At 39.6% G+C, this 23059-nt stretch overlaps 1 protein-coding gene across 2 annotated transcripts in view; it reads left to right on the top strand.

Annotated features, from left to right (window-relative positions):
• Positions 1-23059, top strand: part of ccdc88b (coiled-coil domain containing 88B) — a 51445-nt gene that overhangs the window by 26262 nt on the left and 2124 nt on the right. For both annotated transcript variants that reach the window (XM_067599478.1, XM_067599477.1), the window contains exons 17-26: positions 1192-1532; positions 1697-1856; positions 3179-3577; positions 5259-5420; positions 6284-6561; positions 6734-6877; positions 8378-8564; positions 14066-14211; positions 19742-19849; positions 21730-21875. In XM_067599478.1, the coding sequence (XP_067455579.1) occupies positions 1192-1532; positions 1697-1856; positions 3179-3577; positions 5259-5420; positions 6284-6561; positions 6734-6877; positions 8378-8564; positions 14066-14211; positions 19742-19849; positions 21730-21875 (2071 nt within the window). The remainder of the gene's footprint in view (positions 1-1191; positions 1533-1696; positions 1857-3178; positions 3578-5258; positions 5421-6283; positions 6562-6733; positions 6878-8377; positions 8565-14065; positions 14212-19741; positions 19850-21729; positions 21876-23059) is intronic.

The following is a 23059-nucleotide window of genomic DNA, read 5'->3' on the forward strand; positions in this document are numbered from 1 at the left end:
GTTTCAACTGTCTCTGTAATATAATAGTTTCCAATTTGATACTCATTAAATGTTAAAAATGTTCTGCCATGACACCACCCAGTTGTATGATCCCAAGACTTTGCATCCGTGTGTCATCTGGTGTGCTAACACAGTATTTCTGTCTATGAAGCAACCAATATTCTTGTGCACTATCTTTCTAGTATTACTATAGTACTACTGTATATCAAACAATATATAGAGATAGATAAAAATGTGGAGTATTCCTTTAATTTCTGAAAACAGTCTGAACAAGTTACAGCAGAAGAGTTGCTGTGGTTTAATTTCAGTTCATGAATTATAAAACCTAAGCTCGACATCAACACAGTTTTATATTTTCATTTATGTTTGAGATAGATTTTGTGTTCTAACTTTCAGAGTAAGAATCAAAGAATTAATGGAGATTATAACGCTGTGTGTTAAATGAAACATGAAGCACTTACTCTACTTCTTTCAGCTGCAGAGGAAAATAAAACACAAATAGGAAATTACACCTCATCAACATTCTCTTTTGTTTGCTTCCTCGCTGTTGAGTCAGTTGATTGGAACTGAAATATGACCAAAAATGAAGTATTATGTTGGTCATTTCATGCAGAAAAAAAAGACTTTTTGGAAATGTTGCAAAGAGTGATTGAATATGCATTCATTAAAGTGCTCCTAAAAGAAGCATTAAGTAATTTCCGACCAACAACTTCAACAAGTTATAAAAAGAGAGAATCACTTCAAACCAGACTTCAGTTTAAAGGACATCCTCAGTTTGGTGTTTTCAGTAGTTAAAAAGAGGCATAATTTCTAAGTTTTCATATCATACACTGTATGTTGTTGTTACAAATTGTTAGTTTTTAAGGTTTCATTTCATATTTACTGCCAGTTTTATTGGTGCCATTTTCAGGTGTATCACTTATGGTCTAGCCTTTTATTTATTAGTTGATCGCTTACATTTAATATATGTAGTTTTTCAATTATGTGGCCAGTTCCTAAGCTACACTAATGTCCTCTTGGAATATGTACTACTACTGTACGTTTTTCATATGATACATTACTTATGTCTCTTTTTTTATTTGTGCATGGGCGGCCAAACTAGTTTCACCTCTAGGAATTAGTTATCTATTGTAATTTAATCTAAAGTGACCAGTAAGAACCATTACTCATCCACCTTCCTTTTTATGCTAGGGCGACCAGTTAGAGCTGACCACCCAGACTCTCAGGGCGGAGCTGGAACGTCAGGCACGCAGTTTGGAGACTTCTCGACGTCGGGAGGAGGAGTTGGATGCAGAGCTGCGTGAGGCCACCGTGGAGGCCGAATCTCTGGCCCGGGCACGAGACCAGGCGCTGCTGGAGGCCTCACGTCTGGAGCAGGAGAAAGAGGTGTGTCAGTCGGAGCTGGACGGCCAGCGGAAGGAGGGGAGGCAGAGGGAGAGGGAGGCGGCGAGACTGAGGCAGCAGCTGGAGAGCACGACCTTGGCCCTGGAGCACAGCAACCAGAGAGCTCGGGCTCTGGACACCGAACACAGGTACACACACTTAACCTTGATCATGAGCTAAGGTAGCAATTAACTTTACAAGGCATCAGAGGGAACTACTTGGCTGAACCATGCATTTATCTATAATGTCAACTCTATCTTCATTCAACCTGTGTCTGACCTGTGTGTGTGTGTGTGTGTGTGTGTGTGCGCAGACGTGTGTGTCAGCAGCTGTCTGAGTCTAAGGAGCTCTGCACTCGGCTGCAGGACCTGGAGAAAGAGCTCAGCACTCGATTAACCAGCATGGAGGAGGATAAACAGCAGCTGCAGGAGCAGTACGCAGATGCTCAGGCCAAGATTAGCTCTCTGTCCCAGGTGTGTTTGTGTGAGTGTGTGACATGGTAGTTTAGTCACTGACGGTGGGTGAACATATAAGCACTGCTGCAGGGATGTAGTGGAGGGTAAACTCAACTGAATTCAGCTTTCCTCTCTTATCTGGAGAACAGAGTTTGTACTGCATTTTAAACTATATTTGTGACATACAGTAAATTCACAGTAATAACAGTGTATAATATGATATTTCTCAATTCCGTACTACATATTAATGCAGTATGTTTACACTGACAAAGTGACATAATGTAGTGTACATTTGCATATTCAATTTTTCTGGATTTTCCACTGTCCCACAATGCAGTGTACTATATGAAATAATGGAGTCACCCAAAATAAATTGTGGATGATTGTGAGACAGCTCTAGGAACATTTTCAAACAAGAACTACAGACATGGCAGTAAGTCTGTGAGGCTGTACTTAGGCACAGTGGTGCTTTGGGTAAAGTGATAATGCCAGCATGCTCACAATAACAATGCTAACATGTTGATGTTTAGCAGGTTTAATGATTGCCATGTTCATGATCTTAGTTTAGTGTGTTAACATGCAAACATTTTCCTCACTTGCAGTAAAGACTGAGTGCAGCCGAGGGGAATGCCAATTGTTTTGCAGGCGTTTGGTCATGAAACAAAGTATTGGACTAATTCAAAATTTAACTTGATGATGGTACTAGATGAAAAGTCAGAGGATCATCAAAGTTTTTACAATTTATCCTGACATTTCTCTCAAAATCACAAATGTCATCCTTACGGTGGCACTAGATAAAAAGTTGGGAATCACCGAAGTGATTAGGATTCATCTTCTGGGGACCATGAATGTCTGTACAAAATTTAATGGAAATCCAACCAGTAGTTGAGATATTTCAGTTTGGACCAAAGTGGTGGACCGGCTGACCGGTAAACCGACCTCTCCTTCCATAGAAACAAAATAGGGTAAAATTACTGGAAAAACGTTTTGTTTTCTGCTTGTTAAATGTTATTGGAAGGAGCCAAACAAAGCTTGAGTGATGCATCACATTCATTTCAATTGTCTAGTAATTGCAAAAATTTATATTATAGTATTGTGAGGAATAGTATGGTATATATAGTTCATACTGCGTCATACAGCGATATAACTGATTATATCAAGATTTTTCTTTTTAAGCAAATGTAATAGAAACAAACTTTTATGATATTTTAATATAGACCATCCAGTAAAGTTAATTTAGTCCACATATGTAGTTTTGTTTTGTCTCAGGATGATTATCGTTTTTATTTCGTACAGATTATAATCTTTGGACACTTTGTTTCCTATCTCTCTCTTATCAGGACCTATCCAATGAGCAGGCTCGTTCTCACGGTCTGTCCACTGAAGTCGAACACCTGAGATTGAAACTACAAAAAGCTGAGGCCGAACTTAAGGGGGCGACTAATTCTCTCAACCAATCACAGGAGAGAATAGACTCTCTCTCACATTCCCTTAAGAAAAGTGAATCTCTTCTCCAGCTGGAAAAGAGAAGAGGAAGTGTGGACGCGGACGCTTCGCTTAATTCAAATTCAGACCCCTCAAACGAATCGCACATTTGTCAGACACAAATCCAGGGGACGTCACCTCTGGATCAATCCCCCAAGGTTGGCAAAGGTCATGACCTTTCCACGACCCATGATTATGCCACAGGAGAGACAGAGAGGCAGCTGAGTGAGAGGTTGATAGAACTGGAAAAAGAGGTGTGTATCTGTGTTTGAATATATTTCTGTGTGGGCCTTTAAATCTCATTTACAGGATGTCTGTGTGTGTATGTGGTTCAGTTCAACTTCTGTGCGAGGGAGATGATCTATATTATGTTGAAATTCTTGCTCGAGGGATGCTTGACGTCTATCAAATCACACTAGCCCACCACTTCCCAAGTGCAGCACTTTATTTCCAGAACTACAGCTTTATCTCTGCTCATCAGTTTTTATAATGTCACCTCGGCTACTGTTAATCTTCCTTATCTCCTCTGCTTCTCTCTTGCTTTAGCTCTTACTATTTCTTTCTCTCTAACACACACACACCCACACACAGACACACATAAACTCTTACATCAAACTGTAAGGGGTGGCTCCAGCACCACCAAGGTCAGGAATTTCATTCAACACATTGCTCAATAGGTACGGTGCTGCATTACTACGGTTAGGATTTTCAGTTTTGAATGAAGATAGATGAAGTAAGGGTTCACTTCCTTATCTCCCTCATATTAAGGTGCAGGTAGGCTTGTTGCTACATTGGCAGGGAGAGGAAAAAGCAGGAAACTTAAAAACACCGGTGAAAAAGTACAAATCCCCTGTGCAGTGGGTGCTGGTAGGCAATGTGAGAAGAATCCAAAATGAAAAAAGAGCTTCTGCCACAAAAAATCAGCTCCAGACTCTTCAGATGATGTAAACATGAAATGTGTTGTTGCTTTGCCAATTCTTGCTAAAATGTTCATATAAATCCGTAAAGTTCAGTGGCTGTAGAGCTGACTTTTGGTGTGCTGCAAGCCCAAATTTTAATTTTGGATTAGAGCTGCAATGATTAATCGATTAATCGATTGATAGAAAAGTAATTGGCAGTGATTTTGATAATTGAATAATCATTTAAGCAAAAATGGTAAAAATTCACTGTTTCCAGTTCCCCATATGTGAATGTTTTCTGGTTTTCATACTCTTCTATGATAATAAACCGATTATTTTTGGATTTTGGACTGTAACTTGTACAAAACAAGACATTTTGAAAAGTAACCATGGCCTCTGACAACCTGTGATGGACATTTGTCACAATTTGCTGACATTTTACAGACTGCACCGATAATCGATTGACAGAGAAGATAATCAGTAGATTAATCAATAATGAAAATAATTGTTAATTGCAGCCCTATTTTGGATAAAAACACCTTTTATACTGCAATTTTGCAAAATATTGTCTGTTAATTTCTAATGTAACCATCATAGTGTCCAGTCAACATATTTCTTTATTCATCAGAGCAGAATTGATAAAGTCATGTGTCACAAATAAACGCAAATGTGCTGATCGGATTATTACACACATGCAAAGATTCCACTTGGACTAAGGAGAAAATGTGGTAACACTGTACAATTCAGTTTCAACCTTTATGTATGACACAAGATGAATTTAATTTCTATATTTATAGATTGACACAAATGTCATATAAAGCTGCAATCTGACTGGGAGCGCCTGGAAAGGTCAGCTGCAGATTCAGTCCAAGTTCAAATAATATGGATATTTTGAGCGGTGTGTGTGTGTGTGTGTGTGTCATGGTAAAGGTAGGATAGCTTCTGATGTGGCAAAGACTTGCCTGTTGATGCTCTTGCCATATGAAAATGAAATAATTTTTTTTTTTTCTCTTAATCTCCTCACTCTGATTCTCAGAAAGCGGTGGCGGTTGCAGGGCAGGAGGCTTTGCTGTCACGGCTGTCCCAGTCACAGGAGGCGTGTGAGCACCTTAAGGAGCAGCTGGAGGCTCTGCGCCGAAACTCCCTCAGCCTGCAAGACTCCTGCACCCGACTGCAGACGCTCAACACCCAGCTACAGGTGACCCAACACACAGATAGAAAACATGATCATGGCTGAAATTATTTGCCCATATTGAAAACAAGAGTTTATTGGACCTTTCCTTTGGTCTGCTTAAATTAAAGCACACTTTTTTGAATTTCGACATAAAGTTTTCAAGCACCTGTTACATTATTGGACTGTAAGACTGCTTTGAAGAGAGGGAGGTGCCCTTTTCTTAAAGGAATAGCTTAACAATTGGGAAGTATGCTAATTTGTTTCTTTGTTTAAAGTTAGACAAGATGATCTAAACCTCTTTCATATCTCATATCATATGTAAATATGTATCCGGTGCCGGCAGCTGGTTAGCTTAGCTTAGCTAATTAACGACTGGAAACAGGGGAAAACAGCCAGCCAGAGGCAACAAAATCTGCCTACCAGCACCTCTAAGACTCACTTATTAACAAGGATTAGTTTATGTTTGGGACTTTTTCTTGGCCGGGACCAGTGACTTCCCAGAATCTCTGCTGGTTGCCTGGCAACAAAGAGCGGTATCTTCTCATCTAACACTTGGAAAAAAAAGTCAAACTGTTCCTTTAAGGTTCCAGTTGTAGACTCATTGACGCATTGAATCTGGATTATTATTTGGAAATGACCACAATGCCCGAAAAGGCGAGAGTCTAATCTATGGTTACATATTACATATTCATATTCATTGTACTTTTTATAATGGTATAACAGTGCATATAATTTCTACGTAGCAGCAGCATCCTGTGGGCAAAAACCATTATAAAATCTTGATAAACATATAGAAAAACTTCAAATGTAATAATCGTTACTTTCTGTTAAACCATCAAAATGTCTCTCTCTGCATAATCAAACATACACAAAACAACACACCACAGGTGGAGCAAGCGTCACTGAACTCCCAGCATGCAGCAGTGCTGGCGCGCTGCAGTGAGAGTGAGGCCCGGTGCGCGGCTCTGGAGGCTGAGTCCAAGGTGTGGGCGCGGGAGCGGGAGGAGTCAGCGGCCAGGACGGATGTTCTGAGGCGGGACCACGAGCGGATGACGGTACTGCAGCAGCGGCAGGAGGTGGAGCTGGAGGAGCTGCTGGAGAAACACTCTCAGCTACGGAGCAACAACCGCAGCCTCGAGGCCCAGCACAGGGAGCTGGAGGCCAGGTACGAACACACAACGAGTGCAGCAAATTAGAATAAAAATCCTAACTGTAGATCATTTTGAATCTTTTTCTGTCTAACACACAAACTCACACAGACACACACCTTCTATCTTAGTCATACATTTAAAGTTGCAGTTTCTTGTGGGAGTGAATGTTGTGTTTGCAATCTCAAGGTACAAGGAGCTCCTGGATGGTAAAACCCAGCTAGAGGAGAGAGAACGAGAGATGAAGATGGAGAGAGAGGAGATGGAAGCAGAGGCCCAGAAGAGGATGGAGCAAGAACGGGAGCTGGAGAGGCTGAAAGATGACAACGAGAGGTAACAAATATACTCTCCAGTCAGCTTCCTCAGCATCTCATTCATGAGATCAGATCATCTTTTCACTTCGCTCTGCTCCCTGCACTCGAGTTCATTTGAATATAGGAGAGCAGCAGCATTAATGCTTCTGTATGAAGCACAGGGAGCAACACAGTAATTATTTTAATGCAAATGTACAGAATACATATTTTCTTGATTTAAAGCTTTTGGGCACAAAACAGCAGCACAGAAAAACAAGGCAACAACACAAAAGACATCAAAAAACAGGATAAAGGCAGTACATGCAACGAATAAGGCTTTTTTTCTTAGTTTAAAGGAACACCAAAGGAACAACATTGAAGGCTTTGGGACTGAACACATTCATTCATCTCAGACGTCACCATATTGTTTCACCTTGAATTTCTAAATGTTTTCTTAATTACATTCATGTATAATTAAGTCTGACATGGAAAACAATATCGAGTGCCTCTGATTACATTTTATTTTGAGGGTGGTGGGTGTATAAAGACAACGATCATCATCATGAGCTACGCGTGTGTACCATAGTTAGTTAATCAACCAGGTTTTCATCTTCATATTGATGCAATTGATTAATGACAGACTTCTAATGATGGGTTGCCAAACTGGAGACAAGACAACCTGCTTTGCTGGTTGTTCTGATGACACACGACAGAAAATACATCAAAAAATAAAATTAGCAGACCTATGTCTATGCATTAAAAATGCCCTTTAGACCTGTTTCAGTCTGCAGCTTTTTTATAACAATTAATGGTTTGGGTATTTTCTTTAGGGAAAACTTCACTAGTCACAGCTTGTCAAATGTGAATATGTTCTGGGTTTCTTAGTTGTCTATGATTGTAAATTGAATATCTTTGAGTTTTTGATGGTTGATTGGATGAAAAAAGAGATTTGATGATGTCACCATGAGCTCTGGGAACTCAGGATGTGCATTTACAGTATATTTACTGAAATGTTACAGACCAAGCTTTTAAGATAATAATAGAATCTGAATATATTTGTTAGTCGGTGCCCTAAAGGAAATATAGGGACTGTGGTTGATTTTCTTTATATTGAGCCATGATTCAGTTCTAACTTACATAAAAAGTTTAATTCCAAAAGCAATTTGAAAACGCATTGTGAAGATAAAATAATGTTTATTACTGAATATTATACAATTTCCCCCAAAGTGATCATTAGATCTCATCTCATCTCATTACAGTTTTCATTAGAAAATGAAACAAAGATGATTGCTTACCTCTATAATGCTACTACAACCACTTAGTGACTCCAGCTATGCTCCATAATGTGGTCTTCAACCATTTCATATGAGATGATGTCAGATTTATCTATTAGTGGTTGTCTGGCTTTGCGAGGATGTTTTGTAATAATACAATAATGAGCTTTACTTAGAGAGCTCTTACCAAACAATGAAACAAAGCACTTTGCAGGACACATAACAATGACAGTGGTGAGTAAAGTCCATGTGTGTCGGTGCTGCAGGCTGCAGGCCCAGCAGAAGGAGGGGTTGGCGTCACAGGCGGAGCTGCTGGCTCAGGGCTCGGTGCTGAGGGGGGAGCTGAGCGCCTCCCAGCTGGAGAGGACTCGACTGGAGGGGGAGCTCAGCGCCCTGAGGGAAACCAACCAGAGCCTGGACCTCAGCAACGCCCGCCTCACCAGCCAGTACCAGGTATTAAACACACACACACACACACACAAACAGAAACGCACCTACACACCTGCAGATACACACAGGTGTTTTGTACTCAAGCTGCCAGTTGATCATTTGTATGCAAAAAAAAGGATTTAGTGCTTCATGGTGGAGACACTCAAATACATTACACTCTTGAAATAAAAAAACAAATTTATTTAAAGTATTATTGGGCAATTAAACAAATTTATTCAATATTTATGGCAGGTTTTAGAGACTATTTTGCATAGATGTGGTCAGAGATGAATCCCTATCATATCATCATTGGGAACAGTGACTGGCTGATTTTCTAATTCTTGATATAAAGCCAATTTCAGCTTGACATATCAGAAAAAATGAAATATTGGTATAAACAGTATATGAATACCAAGTACCTAATAATAAGTAGGGGCATCTTTTGCCTTCAGAACAGCTTTAGTCGTCTGTGAAATTCTGTCCAACAAGTACTGAATACTGAAAACTTTCTTCTAGCAGGAAAGTTTCCCAGACGCTGAAGGGATAAACAAGTTGAAATTGGACTTTATGGAGCTGTAGGAGGCTACTACACTTGGAAATTAATATTATGCACTCGTGAAATTATAAGGGGCATCACCTCCATTGATTAAGTAACAAATTGATTAATTAATAACTGGGAGGAAAATTAATTACATCAAATGAGTCAGTCTGAACTAACAAGGGATAGGGATGAATAGGGAACACATATATATATATATATATACATATATACAACTAGAATGGATGAATGAATGAATGCACGACTGAATAGGTAAATTAAATAAGTTATTGCCGACAATGAATGAATTAATGAATGAATGTTATCAAAAACGAGTCAAAAGCGCAATGAGGGGCAAATAACCCTAACTAAAGCCAACACAAATATAATTTTGGATCGCTCTTGGCATCAACTCTGACACAGAAGCATGGCAGATGGTTTTCCTACTGTTTCCGTGGTGATGAAGGGCTGATGATGAGGCGAACTTCCCGGAAAGCGCCGAGCAGGGCAAAGCAGACTCAGTGATTGTCCGGTTGCCAGGGTAACAGCCAGATGAGAACCGCTGCAGCAGGTTCGGTGAAGCACTCAGGTTCACTGCTTCCCAGGAGGGTGGATCCAGTCCCGGACTCAGCTGAGGCCACACAGCAGACACACAATGGTGTTCTGGGCTTGTTGTTGTTCAGTGGCAGGCTGCAGAGTTTGGATGCTGGAGCTATAACTAACCAAAAAGTCTTGAAAAGTAAAAAAAAAAAAAAAGGTTAACTACATGAAAAAAAATAGGAGATTACAAACGGTCTGTGGTTTTAGGCGTCTTTTTCAGTGTTTCTCCTTAGTTGAGAACTTCTTTTCTGGAGCTCTCCGCTGTTAGCCAAAGAAAAAAAAAGGACAACACTCAAAATGCCAGACCATCCCGGCTGGCAGGGCTGAGAGGAATACAGAAGAAGCAGCAGCGGTCAGAAAGCCAGTGAGCAAGCCAAAAAGTACCAGACAAAGAGTTGTAAAAGTTTTTATAGCCTAGGAGGCGTGTTTTGAAAGGAAAAGGATCCTTGGCGCTCTTTTGGAGGGAACGCCTTGATTACTAATTAATTTCTTTATGTGGAGAGAAAACTGGCCTTCAACTTAAAGGAGAATCATTTTTCTTATTGAATATTTGGAAAAGCTACGTGCTTACAAATTGGAGACTCACTCATTTCTTTCATCGATCCCAAAACATCATGAAAACCTGTAGGAAAACACATAGAAATTGCAATATTGATTAACCAAATAAAGACAGAATAACATCAATACCTACATTTTCTAATCTGTAGTTAAGAACTATTAAGGTCTTAGCAATCAAACTATAGCTAAATAATACTTATATACTTAATGAAATAATTAATTAACTAAATAATAAATTAAATAATTATTGGTTAAACAAGTCAAGATACATATTTTTACACATTTTTAGAGGCATCAGACACTCATTGTGAAGAGGAGGAGAGGGATTTTTAGTTCTGCTCCATGTTTCTACTGGTCTTTTTAAGCCTTGAGGTCAGAGGTCATTGGGTCTGTGTGCTCTTGTATACACACAGATATGTTCTGTTAGACTCAAACATCATAATGTTTATGAAAGAATTTAGCTTCTTATATTCTTGGGTTTGTTCTCTACAGAGTCAACCAGCAGATGTTTCAGTCTGCTGCTTCATCCAACTATTCATGAAACCATTCCTGAGTCACCTGGTCCTGTAAAAGCTGGTGAAGGTCTTCAGATAAATGTGTAGAAATCCAGTTTGTACACGGAAAGGAGTACCACAGAATCAGAGCAGGATTCAAGACACGTGCTGGATAATTCTTAATTGACCAACCGTTGTCCTCAAGTTTGTCTACACAGGAGGCTGCGTTTTTTCAGTCATCCACCTTAGATATATGCCTCCATTTTAATTAACACATCTGTCTACACAGGCTGCGTAACAGCTCATGTTTCACTCACACTATACATGTGTGATCACTAAGTGTATTTTTACACTTAAAGCCTATATTCTTCCGTTTTATGTGAGTAACTGCAGTGATTGTGTGTTGGGCTCTGAGTGCTGCCAAAACGCGGGTGACCTTTACTCAAGTCACTGGTCCTAGCCAAGAAATTGTTCAACACATACTGAAAGCCCCTCATAAAATGGCGTATTGTCCCTTTTACTATTAGCTTTTTTTGTGTGGATTAAGCAAATGAGCTATAACATGTTAATTGATGAGCTTTAGAGGTGCTGGTAGGCAGGGTCAAGCTAGCTGTTTCCCCCTGTTTCCAGTCTTTATGCTCAGCTAAGCTAACCAGCTGCTGACACTAGCTTTGTATGTTTTGTACAGACATGAGAGTGGTATCGACCTTCTCAGCTAACTCTCAGCATGTGAATGAGCTTATTTCCCAAAATGTTAAACTATTCTTCTAAATGACCAATAAACAAGCAGAAGTTGCTTCCCCTGATGGATCTAATCTGTCACAAATTTCGCTCTCGCCGGTTTAATTTTCAGCTTTTGCCAGATAATTCATTTGTCCAATCAAGTTAAACTGTCCATTATTCCAAAATATTCGATAAAGGTGTTAAAGTCAGCATTCCCAGTAGACTTCTATCTTATTCAGCCTCCCACAGTGATCCTGCTCCAACACACAGGCTTCTCATTATACTGTTTTGCAGAAGGAAAATGGAGCGGAGGAGAGGTGACTGATTAAAAGTTAAAGTTCAGTGTGAAGCCTGTGGAGGCTCTCAATTAACATGTTGCCGTGGTGGTGCTAACTGATGGGTCTAGATTGGACAGAACTGTGACCAAGAATGCAAAAATGATTGAAGACAGTTTCACAAATAGGAAATTATCTCTACCTTGGCTCTACCTTCTTGAAAGACTACTTTTTTATATCGTTTTGCACAATTAGTGAAACATTAGTCATATTCTCAGATGAGATAAAGGCAGATTTGGTATTTTTCTAAGCATTCACATATACAAGAAAGCTTAAAAATGAGCATTTCTTTCTTTTTTTTCACTGCTTAGTGTTGCTCCATACACCTGGTGATGGTGTTTTGTGTGTCTGCCTTGAATGTCAGCTCTGCCTTAAGCAGCATCTTATGAGACTCTCAAAGCTCAGGCTTCATTGAGCAGCTGAATGAATTCTTTGGCCATTTGTGAAGCTGCAGTTTGTGTTTGTTGCCTTTCAGTCAGTCAGTCAGTCAGTTCTCACTGAGCTCTGACCTGTCGCTTTTCAATTTGTCCATTTTTAGCCATGCTAGCAGCATCTGTATGTCTGTGTGTAGGTTGGTCGGTCCACCACTTTCCATTCGATGGATTGACATGATATTTTGTACAGACATTCATGATTCCCGGAGTATGAATCATCCTGACTTTGGTGATCTCCTGACTTTTCCTCTAGCAACACCATGAGGTTGACGTTTGCTCTGTTACGACCCCGAGGTCGTATGAACATTTGCTATGTATTTGTGTATGTGCTTTAATCCCCTCTGTGCATGTGGTGTGGATCTCTCTCTCTCTCTCTCTCTGGTCATCCTGCTGTGATGCCTGTGTGTGATGGGCCGCAGGTGAGCCCGGCTGATTGTCTGATTGAATGGTTGTGACTGTGTGAGCGTGTAGGTTGTTTCACGGAGTAGATTGGTTCCAGCCTCCAAGCTTGCAGTTTAAAGGCCAGCTTCCCCCAGCTCCTGCGGCTCTCCTCTCTTCACTTCCAACCAACATGTTTTGGTGTGAAATGTTGTATCTAGATTTGATAACGTGAAATACCAGCTCAGGTTTGGTAGGAGTGGGTAGCATTTTTGTTTTTCTGTTTCTGTTATGCTAGGATCGTTAGTGATTTGTCTTTTAGTTCCTTCTATTTGAGTAGGTAATTTTAGGTTGCTCAGCTTTAGTTCCCTTTTGTTTATTGTTTTGCTGTTAACCCACCCTGAAGCTAAAAGATTTTAAAATAAACCTTAAAAGGGCTGCAAATCCTCTGTTGCTGGTGGTTCTTGGGAGCTGAGAAGAGGGGAGTCTCATCTTTCATGTGGCGCCAGGGTTCCCCCTAGGCCGGGTCCTAACAGTGATTTTGAGTAAAATGAACAGCTATTGGATGGATTGATGGATTTTCACAGACATGCATGTTCCCCTTAACATCAACATGTTAGCATACATTAGTATTTAGCTCAAAGCAGTGTTGTGCCTAAGTAAAATCTAACAAAGCCGCTAGCATGGCTATAGAGTCTTGTTATTCATTAAGTTTGCAGTTTCTGTAACCAATTACCAGGAATTCAATCACAACAATCAGGTTTATTTGTACCTAGTTGCCTTTGACATCATGCACACTATAGAAGTGTTATGTTTCAAAGATGAAACACACAATACTGCTAATTGCTATTCAGCTAAATGTGAATGGACGTATAGATGCCTTTGAAGATCTTTTCCATGTAATTTTACATTTTCTCTTATGTACACAAACACACTGTCTTGGGTATGCATTCATAGATACACTCACATTATCAGGTATGCTCTTACAGACTAATTAAGACTATTAGAGCTGCAACGATTAGTCGATTAATCGATTTGTTGATCGTCAGAAAACTAATTGCCAAACTATTTGATAATCGATCAATTGTTTCGAGTCATTTTTAAGAAAAAGTGTCCAAATTCTTTGATTCCAGCTTCACAAATGTAAATATATTCAGGTTTATTCTATGAGTCAGTCATGATAATAAACTGAATATCTGTTGGTCGGGACAGAGCAAGACATTTAGGCTTGCATCTTGGGCTTTGGGAAACAGTGATCAAAATTTTTCACCATTTTCTGACACTTTATAGACCAAATAACTAATCAGTTAATCGAGAGAATAATTACTTTGCTGCAGCTTTACAGGCTATGATGTATACATGAACTACATATTGTGATCTTACCAAGCGAATCATTTTGATTGATGCCCATCCTTGTGTGTGTGTGTGTGTGTGTGTGTGTGTGTGTGTGTGTGTTTGTGTGCAGCTGTTGACCCAGCTGAAGGGGAACATGGAGGAAGAGAACCGGCAGTTAGCAGAGCAGAACCAGGGTCTGCTGAAGGAGAACCGGACTTTACTGGAGCAGAGCCTGGAGCGCCGTGACCAGCATTATACGCAACAGAGGGAGTACCAGTCAGTACACACACACACACACACACACACACACACACACTGTAGTGGAAAATTGCTTGATCATTCAATAAACACATAAAGAGAGCATTGCAGGTTATGAAATAATGTAATCAAATAATACAATCAGAAGTACAATGCATTATATTTCTGGAGACAAAGATACATATCACCTAGCTATCTTTTCTTTGTCTGAAAATTTGGCCCTCAGCCAGTCCTTTAAATACTATTGTACAGAATTTGAAACATCTATTGCTAATGATAGTAAACAACCCCCAGATAGAATCAAAAGTTAAGGGTTCAACTAGGGTTCTTCACAACCATATATGACAGCACACAAGCATGCACCAAGTAGCATCACAAAATAACATTAAATTAAGAACAAACAACTCTATCCTCTAAAGGTTTATCAGATTGATACATCTGAAATCTGCATAACAATCTGCATAACAATGATTTGTCTTACCACTGGCTCAGACAAAAGAACAACAGAATAAACTAACTGTTAAACACTCAACTGTCTCATTTTACACAGCAAAGAACTAAGTTTAAAATAGACACAGAATAAAGGCCTTTAGAACAGGTGTGGAACACAAACGTGTTATGTATACGTATGATATATACAAGAAATACATCAAATTATAACCTACTATTCAATTTTCTCTCACAACACACACCCACCCACCCACACATACACACACATACACATACACTGAAATTACTGACAAGAAAAGAGAAGTGGATTGAAGAGGAAATCAGGTCTCCACACTTTGCTACAGGGCAGCTTAAACCATTGTTAAAATTACAGCAACAAGCAGGGACAAATTGTATGTAATGTGTGCGAGAACACATTTTGTTAACATTCATAACTTTGTAGGCAGTAATTCATATCCAGTACATAAAAGCACTTATGTGGAGGTCTGAGTCTGTGAGACAACAATTTCACAGTCCAACAGCACTCAGCAGTTGTCCTTTTAAATGCTTAATAGACTGGTAGCAAATTAATCCAGAACTAATAGTGAGCATGCAGAGCTGCCTTCACCCTTTATGTCTAATGAGCCACATTTCTCACAAATTACATCTTTTTGTACCTTAATTTTCAGCCTTGATTCATGAAAAGATAATTTTTTCCCCACTCAGGTTTCACTTTTTTCTCAATTACTGTCAGAAATGTCAGTGTGGTAACATTTAAAGGTGTTTCATTGCATATTTTAGTTCAGCACCCCGCCATGCGACTGCAGGTCTATAACCTCTAACACCTGTAACACTGATAGGTCATAACTCTACAAAAGGTAGAGACCAACAGAAATTTACTTAAAATTTGACTCCATACCAGGGTGTTAATCATCATTGCACAAGAAGTCTAGAGACATCCATGACAGTTACAAGAATACATGTAATTGTGTAAACTGACATGCAGTGGAAAAATATTGTTTTATCTGATTTTTAAAGCTTGTGAAGAAGACATTTTTTTTAACACAAAGGTCACTGAAGGTTAAATGAATAATTTGGCATTTTGAAAAATACACTTATTCAATTTCTAGTGGAGAGTTAGATTAGAAGATTGATAACTCTCTTATCTGTCGGCTAAAAATGAAGCTACAGCTAGCAGCTAGTTAGCTTAGATTAGCATACATACTGCAAACAGTGGGAAACAGCCAGCCTGGCTCAGCCAAATGGTAGCAAAATCCACCTACCATCACCTCCAAAGCTCACTGAATAGCATGTTATATCTTGTTTTTTAATCTGTACAAAAGGGGGTTAATGAGGTTTACCTTAACCTAACCTTTAACCTTTGGAACAAGCAGACAAAGAATATGTATGTTGTGCATATGTGTAAATGACATTCAATGGAAAAAACTGTTATTGAGCTCACTGAACGTTAAAGAGGACCTATTATGGTTTTTCTTATTTTCAGTCATATATATTATGTGACAATGTCAGACGTTCATGTTAAAAGTGGCAAATGTGTCAAATAATGAGGTAAATGTGTGTAGTAAGTAATCCCTGTGAGCACAAAGCACAACATCATGGCATTTTTCCATTGTTTTGGAAGTTGTCACGCCGAGCCATGACTCCATTACACAGTAAAGCAAAGTAAAATAGGGTGTTTACCTGTTGGAGGTGTGCTGGTTGTCTGCAGCTCTTCATCAAACATCATCATCACTGTGGCTGTTTCTGCTTGTACTGCCTCCCTGCGTTATTTCTAACTGATCCACTGAACAAACAGCTCCAAATATCAACATCTGTTGTTGTGTCAACCTCCTATTATTTAGTAATTTAAAAGCTTTTAATATGAATCAGTAAAGCAGGAAATGTTGGATTTGCATCAGCAGTAACTTAACACAACTCTGATAGGGCTGCCGCTTGGCAGCTTCCAGACAGCTGGTCAATAAGAACAGAGTGGGCTCATCGGGAGGGGGGTCTTAAAGAGACAGGAGCTAAGACTGCCTGTTAAAAGACAGAGGCTGAACTGGGGGGCTGCATAAATGGCCAGTATGAGATAAATAAGGAGTTTTTTAACTGTGAATCATGAAAAGCTACTCTAGCAGAGTCCAAAAATAAAGCTGTATAGCTCTATAGAGCTGGAAATGAGCATAATTGGTCCCCTTTAAAGGTACCCTGTGGAGTTGTGACCAATGTTTTTGGTGGGTGGGCTTCCATTTTCTGTATACCTTATTCTTACCCTTGAGGACACTAATCCACTGAACCACAGCTGGTGGCAGTAATGCGCCAAGAAAGGTTGCAATGCACCAGGAAAGAGCAGACATGAACAAGACTTCAAGCTAGTAAACATGGATGCAAGTCATGTAGTAAAGTGGGTGTGTAGTGTAGATACTGCAAGTCCACAGATAGACCTACTTGAAAAAAGGAGGATCCAAAATACCCAAAAATTAGCTTTGCAAATGTTTTACAGAGTAAGGAAACTCATGCAACACATTTGTCAGCCCTCATGGATACCCCACAATGCTTTTTTGTGAAAAACAATGTAAACATACTTGTGGTTGTAAAGAAAGAACAAAACTCCACATTGCATCCCGACATCTTAGGCCAAATGTCCACAATAATATTTTTTGTCTGAAGCCATGTCCCTTTCACTGCAGTAACCGAAACATTGGACAGACTGAGAGAGGGGTGGAAGAAAGGAGAGGGCACACTACAAGATTCAATCTTTATTTAGAGTACTGTATATGATTGTTTAAAATTCAATTTCAATTTATTTATATATTGCCAAATCATAACAGAAGTTATCTCAGGGCACTCTTCACACAGAGCAGGTCTAGACGTTACTCCTTATTTTACAGAGACCCAACATTCCCCCATGAGCAAGCACTTGGCGACAGCAGCAAGGAAAAACTCCCCTCAGTTTAAACTCAGCAGCACTCAGGTTGCAGGCACACACGTACTGACGACAGGCACAGCTGAAATTTAATTGGCCAGAGTGACACGATTGGCAACGTGTCACAAATATGAAGCTGTTGCACCACTCTGGAAAAGAAGAGGGGTTGACCTTCAGGGTGTCAGTGAGACTCTGCCAAGTTTGGATTCTGACAGTGTGACTCAAACCTGTACCGCTCCATACAAATAAATATTATTGAAACATATTATTTGAGTAGAAGCAGTGCTTTTTTAAATATTAATTAGGATTTAGAATAAAAGTACTTGGGAAAAAAACCCTCCACAGCAAGGCTACATCTGAGTACAAAAAAAGGTTTTGTGCTAAAAGCTTTAACTTTATCTCTTCAGTCTGAATTATTTGGTGATGTTTTATCATCACAAGGTCTGATGAGTGCAGTTTATTTAAACTGGAGTGTTTATTCCTGTAGATCAAGTTATTTGCAGGAAGTAAAGGTCTCTGTCTTGTGCCAAGTACATTGCAGTGCGGTTCGTCAGTAATGAGAGTGTAATCCAAACTAACACCAGGATACAAGTCCAAATAGGGTACAGAGGGTAGAAGGAGACAGATGTTATTATCTCATAGCCAGCAGTTTCTCATTAAAAAATTAAGTGAATATGAACCACAGTCTGGACTGAAGCTCCTGTTCAGCTTTTTCTTTGTGTTCATAGGTGGAATGAAGAGCAAATACAAGTACACTATGAAACACTTAAATTACAAACAGGATGACATAACAGTCATCTTGTCAGTCCATGTGATGTGATAGTTCAGGTACAAACCAGTCAAATACAAAAATCCATCAAATGTCTCATGTCTCTGATTGAGAAAAAAATGAGTGCACATTTCAGATAAACTGCCTCAGAAACACAACACTTTCCTGACAGCAATGAGTCGCACTCTTTGATTTATTTCCATTTTAAAAGTGTCTGCCAAAATATATTAAAGACCTTGAAAACTGCGAAAGACAGTCCTTGAGTTACGAAAAATAACAATCACTTCTGTTGTGAGTGAAGCTGAACTAATGATGCAGTGACTTTGCCCTTCTAAACTAAAGTCGGGGGTAAATGTTGTGGATCTAGTGAGCAAACATGGAGAGCCTTCAGAAGCTTTCACAAAATGAATTGTACTGGCCTTCGAGTGTGTTTGCATCTTGTGAGGCAGCTGGGTTCACAAGATCACAAGATTATGCGAGAATGCACCTTGTCAGGCTTCAAGTTATGCACTTGTGTCCGAACCAATCAGCATCAGCGGGCTCGCATTATCCCGTGATCTCGATCTGTGATAGACGGTGATAGACAGTGCCTGCCCTTTTCCAAGTTTCCAAGGATGACTTCTCAGATGGTTCTGTGTAAAAAAACATCTGGTGCATCATCAAACATTCAGCTTATTTCATATTTTAAAATTTATTTTAATTTATAGCAATCCATCCAACAGTTGCTGAGATATTTCAGTAAAAGCCAAAAGATGTCAGCGTAATAGTACTGCTAGAGGTAAGGTCAGTAGGATTCATTGTGTGGGAAAAATTAATGTCTGTACCAAATTTCATGACTATCCCTCCAACAGTTGTTGAGATATTTCAGTGGTGGATCAACTGACCCCCATTACCATCCACAGAGCCACGCTGCTAAAACAGAACAGGGGTCTCGATACCAAACTAAACTTGTCATTTTCCATCTCTGAACATTGCTCATCTCTTGTAACATCCCTGATCTTCTCCGCCCACAGCCGTGTGTTGGTAACCAGCGGTCAGCTGAGCGTGTCAGCGCCTTTGTGTTTAGTATTTTTATCCTCAGCCGTCTTTCATGCAGAGGGAGGTTTCCTGAGAGTGCAGGCTCTTTTTCCGCAATGCCGTCCTTTCTGTTTGACCGCGCCACAGCTTGAACCCTAAACCCTCTGCTTACCAGCAGCACATCAACATTAACTTCCATATGCAGTGTCTTTTCTGATCTGGCATTTTTTCTCAGTTTATAGGAATGGGCTGAATCACGCAGCCAGGTTTTATACACACTCACAGAATAATCCCATCTACTCTCGCTGAAAATGAATGCGTGAAATGAATCAAGCAGCCTTCCTGCTCAGATTTTTCTTCTCAGCTCTCAGCTGCTTTGTTCTGATGCTTCATGTGGTTTCCTTCAGGGAGAAGCTGAGCGAGCTCCGTCGGGAGAAGCAGAAGTTGGTGGAGAAGATTATGGATCAGTATAGAGTCCTGGAGCCCAGCATGCAACCTCCAACCAGCAAGGCCAAGTACGTATAAATATATATATACACACATATATATATATATATATATATATGTATATACCTATACACTGAACTGTGAGTTTATTAGTTAACTGCACCTGCACAATTCAACTCAATACAATACTCCTGCAGTAGACTGTGTGTTAATATAACTAAACAATAAGGAAAGTGCTTCACATAAAGTAAAAAAAACACACTAGTTAAAAGGATAGAATCCATTGAAAAAGAAATTACAAAATCAAAGCAGAAAAATAATTAGAAGGTAGTTTAGGTATTAAGTGTGGATACTGATGAATGCTTAACGTTCATTCAGAGGTGGTGAAAAACATCAGTTTACACCTGAATTCAAATATAGTGAAAGCTGGCCAGATCTTGTGTATCTATCAATAACACATATAACAATAAATCCTACATGTTTATACAGAGCAATTTTCTTCAGAGAGGAGCTGACTCAAGTCTATATGCAGTATTGTCTCAATATGTCTTACCCAGTGCCAACAAAGTAAACAGTGTAAGCTTCACAAAGATGGGATTTATTGCAGGTCTGTTGTATTGTTGTACAGGTGCACTGCATGGTCGAAAACATACAGTGACTAATGTTTTATGCACAAAATGCACCTTGGGCAGCCAAGTGTCACTTCTTTAAAGGATAATGTTGGCAATTTTCTATATTTTTCTTCTTGTCAACAAATCTCATGTGCAGAGCCAAACCAACAATAAATTGATCTACTAACAAGTATTGTGTGTGTATCCAAAGCCTGATGTAACTTATACATCAGGCCAAACTGTTGCACTGGGTAATATGTTCCGTGGACATGAAAGCAATGGCTACCGTAGTTTGTTTAGAAGCTACACGGTTTTAATAGTTTTTGGACAACAACGGAGGTCTACGGCACAGAGGAATATGATATATCAGGCTTTGGATACACACAGAATACTTGTAAGTAGGATGAGTTTGTTGTTGGTTTGACTGCACATGAGATTTATTGACAATAAGAAAAAATAAGGAAAAACGCCAGCCTTATCCTTTAATATCACAAAATACATTTTGTGCATTGAAATGAAGAAAACTAATTTGGTTATCACAAAATTGTTGACATATTACTCTTTAGTCACTCCAATGACGGGAAGCATTTTGAACCACATATCTATTTTTGTCATTCTTGGTATTGTTGTGTGTGTTGTGCTCACCGAGAACACAAATTAATATGGTAATGACATTTCAATTATTACGTTTCCAAATGGATTTTCTTGATGTCATGTTACAAAGTGTGTTCTTTGGCATAATAAATGGCACTTGGCAGCTCCAGGAACATTTTGTTCTTGTACTGAAATTTTGTGCCAGAAAACACACAATTTCATGACGCACAATGCATCTTGTGAACAGGATGCAGCCACTGACACTTGGCAAGCTAATACTGCTTCTGGAAAATCACGGTGTTCACGTAATATGTGCTGTGCTGGAGATGCTGCTTTCAGCCATTACGCTCCGAGCCGCTGGAACATCCTTCCAGAGGATCTGAGAGGAGCTGAAAATACTGATATTTTTAAACCTAAACTAAAAACCCGTCTATCATCCGGCTTTTATGTCGTGTTTTATAATTTTATGGTTTATTATTTATACTTAATTTATTTATTATCATTTATTCTATTCCATTTTATTTCAGTTCTTTTGGTGTGCATTAGTCTCTAAATCCATTTTTAACATCCTATGTTTTGTTAACCGCCTGTAAAGCTCTTTGAATTGCATCTGATTTGTTTGAAAGGTGCTATATAAATAAAGATTGATTGACTGACTGATGGTGTCAGCGTGCACACAGACACACATTCCCCTAACTAACCCCACTCTATGTAAATGGTCCCTGTCCTCCGTGTCCTCGTAGGAAATCTAACTGGATTGCAGACAGGATGAAGAAGCTAATCAAACCCCGAGGAGGAGGAAGAGAGGGACGCGCCCTCTTCACCGCCGCGGGCAGTGTGGAAAATCTGGCCGACAGCACTGAATTTACATCAGACACACCTCAGCATGGTGAGACCACACACACACAGACAGCCCAGCACACCAGCTTCTCTTTCACACATACACAAACAGCAGCCGACTAGCTTTCACAAAGATATGCTCACATGCTCACCCCATCAAGCGAGGCTACAGGCATGCATACAAATCATCTCATGACTACCAAGTGTGGTCGGCATTGATACCACTCTCTTCTCCTTAGATCTCTCCCTGTAGAGTGCCAAGACTGACTGAGGCCGGCTTTCTCTGCTAACCACATGTTGAAAGGGAAAGATTTGCGGGGCTTCATTCTCTTTTTATGCACCTTGACTGTGGAATGCATTTACTGATTCAGGGAGGGGAAGAAAAAAAAACTCTGCAGACATTATCAAAGCCAAGATTTAAGCCCCAACCTGCATTCATGTTTTTTTTTTCCATCTCTTTTGATGTACTATTATTGTCCCCATTTAATTTTATTTTCCCTGGTTTCTTAAACTGTGTGCCAGGACCGAAACTTGGAGGGTGACTCTTTCTGTTTCTCAACAAAAGGACTGATGGCTTTTTATTGAGCCTGTAACCCCGAGAGAAAATCATTCTTTCAACACCAAGTAGAAGCAGTGAATCTCTCTCAAACTGATTTGTTGCAGTCTTTAGACTAAAAGAAATCAAGTATCTTAGTTTAATTAGTCTAAATAAATGAGGCCATGTTTTAGATAAGTGGTAGCTCCTGTTTCTTAAAGGGGACATATTATGCTTTTTGTGTTTTTTCTCCTATTTATATACTGTTATTATGTCAGATGTCTATGTTTAAACATTAACGTATGTAGAAATTCTCCCTACAGGTCAGAAGCCTTCAACCTGATCTGAACGCTTTGTTTGTAATGTTTTTTTCTACCTTGCCAACAACATGACGTCAGCTCATCGCGTCTGTCCGTAAATGGCTGTCCGTTCCAAAGCCTTTGTTGCTACGCTTGTCGCTAAGGTTTTTCCATGCGCTGTTTGCGTTGTCCACTCTCATATTTCAGATCAGCTGTCTTTGAGAACCTGACATTTCAAGTAAAGAACGAGAGAAAGTAATGAAATCCTACTATTATATTTTGCTGCATGGTTTGTTGACATAGCCTCTGGAGACAGCGGAAGTCTTGCGAGGGGTAGCTGGCCAATCAGAAAAGATTGGGCTTTAAAGAGACAGCAGCTGAAACGACCTGTTTCAGACA

This window comes from Thunnus thynnus, chromosome 9 (genome assembly GCF_963924715.1).
Source record: "Thunnus thynnus chromosome 9, fThuThy2.1, whole genome shotgun sequence".
In the NCBI taxonomy this organism is placed as follows: domain Eukaryota; kingdom Metazoa; phylum Chordata; class Actinopteri; order Scombriformes; family Scombridae; genus Thunnus; species Thunnus thynnus.